This window comes from Etheostoma spectabile, chromosome 3 (genome assembly GCF_008692095.1).
Source record: "Etheostoma spectabile isolate EspeVRDwgs_2016 chromosome 3, UIUC_Espe_1.0, whole genome shotgun sequence".
Classification (NCBI taxonomy): domain Eukaryota; kingdom Metazoa; phylum Chordata; class Actinopteri; order Perciformes; family Percidae; genus Etheostoma; species Etheostoma spectabile.
In genome coordinates this window covers 28806767-28807653 of record NC_045735.1, presented here as the reverse complement: position 1 = coordinate 28807653, position 887 = coordinate 28806767, and the positions used below count along the sequence as shown (strand labels likewise).

The 887-nt window shown below is 41.6% G+C and overlaps 1 protein-coding gene across 4 annotated transcripts in view; it reads left to right on the top strand.

Annotated features, from left to right (window-relative positions):
* Positions 1-887, top strand: part of mfsd1 (major facilitator superfamily domain containing 1) — a 13695-nt gene that overhangs the window by 3159 nt on the left and 9649 nt on the right. For all 4 annotated transcript variants that reach the window (XM_032506449.1, XM_032506466.1, XM_032506473.1 and 1 more), the window contains exon 8: positions 551-649. In XM_032506449.1, coding sequence (XP_032362340.1) covers positions 551-649 — 99 coding nt within the window. The remainder of the gene's footprint in view (positions 1-550; positions 650-887) is intronic.

The following is an 887-nucleotide window of genomic DNA, read 5'->3' as shown; positions in this document are numbered from 1 at the left end:
CCCAGCCCAGCCCAGCCCAGCCCAGCCCAGCCCAGCCCAGCCCAGCCCAGCCCAGCCCTCACTGAAGGGGAAGACTTGAAATTGAAAAGTTAAACATGAAGAGTCTGGTTACACATGCTTTTTTCTCTGAGATAGTAGATCCTTTCTCTGTAACTAATGATCTCAGACAGCCAGCAGAGACCGAGAGAAGTGTTATAGAGAACTAAAAGTGCTACCGTCTGCTACAGATGAGTCACATGAGTTAGAAAAAGTGTCACTTCTTATAATTATATCTCTCAAGTTACTTAGGCATGCTAGAAGTGCTTCCACTTTTGCACAGCTAGCACTTTGGGTGTTTCCTTTTATAACCCGTCTCTATTGCCACTGTTAATCTGACCATTTAAGGTAAATTCATATGAACAAAATCAGCAGTCATTAGGCATCCTAATGTAAACTCCTTGATAATCTAATTACCTAACTAAAACTTGAACTTACATTTCCTTACTTTATTTTTGTCTCTTCCATATGTACTTATTTACTTATGTCTTTGATTTCTTCTTTCTCTCCGTAGCTGCTGTAACCTGCCTGTTTTCACTTATCTGTGCCTTGGTGTTGGGATACCTTGACAAAAGAGCAGAGAAGATCCTCCACAAGGAACAGGGCAAAACTGGTAATGTTTTCTAATATTGTGACTGGGTTCCAGATCACATGCTTTTTCTTTTTGCTCTCAGTATGTACTGCAGCTGCCCTTACAAAGTACATACTGTTGCATGCAGTATGCATACAATAGGGACATCCTACAGTAAGGGGGTGGGGGAAAGGATTTGATCCCCTGCTGATTTTTTTACATTTGCCCACTGACAAAGAAAGGATCAGTATGATTGATTGCTTCTGTGGACAGGTGTCTT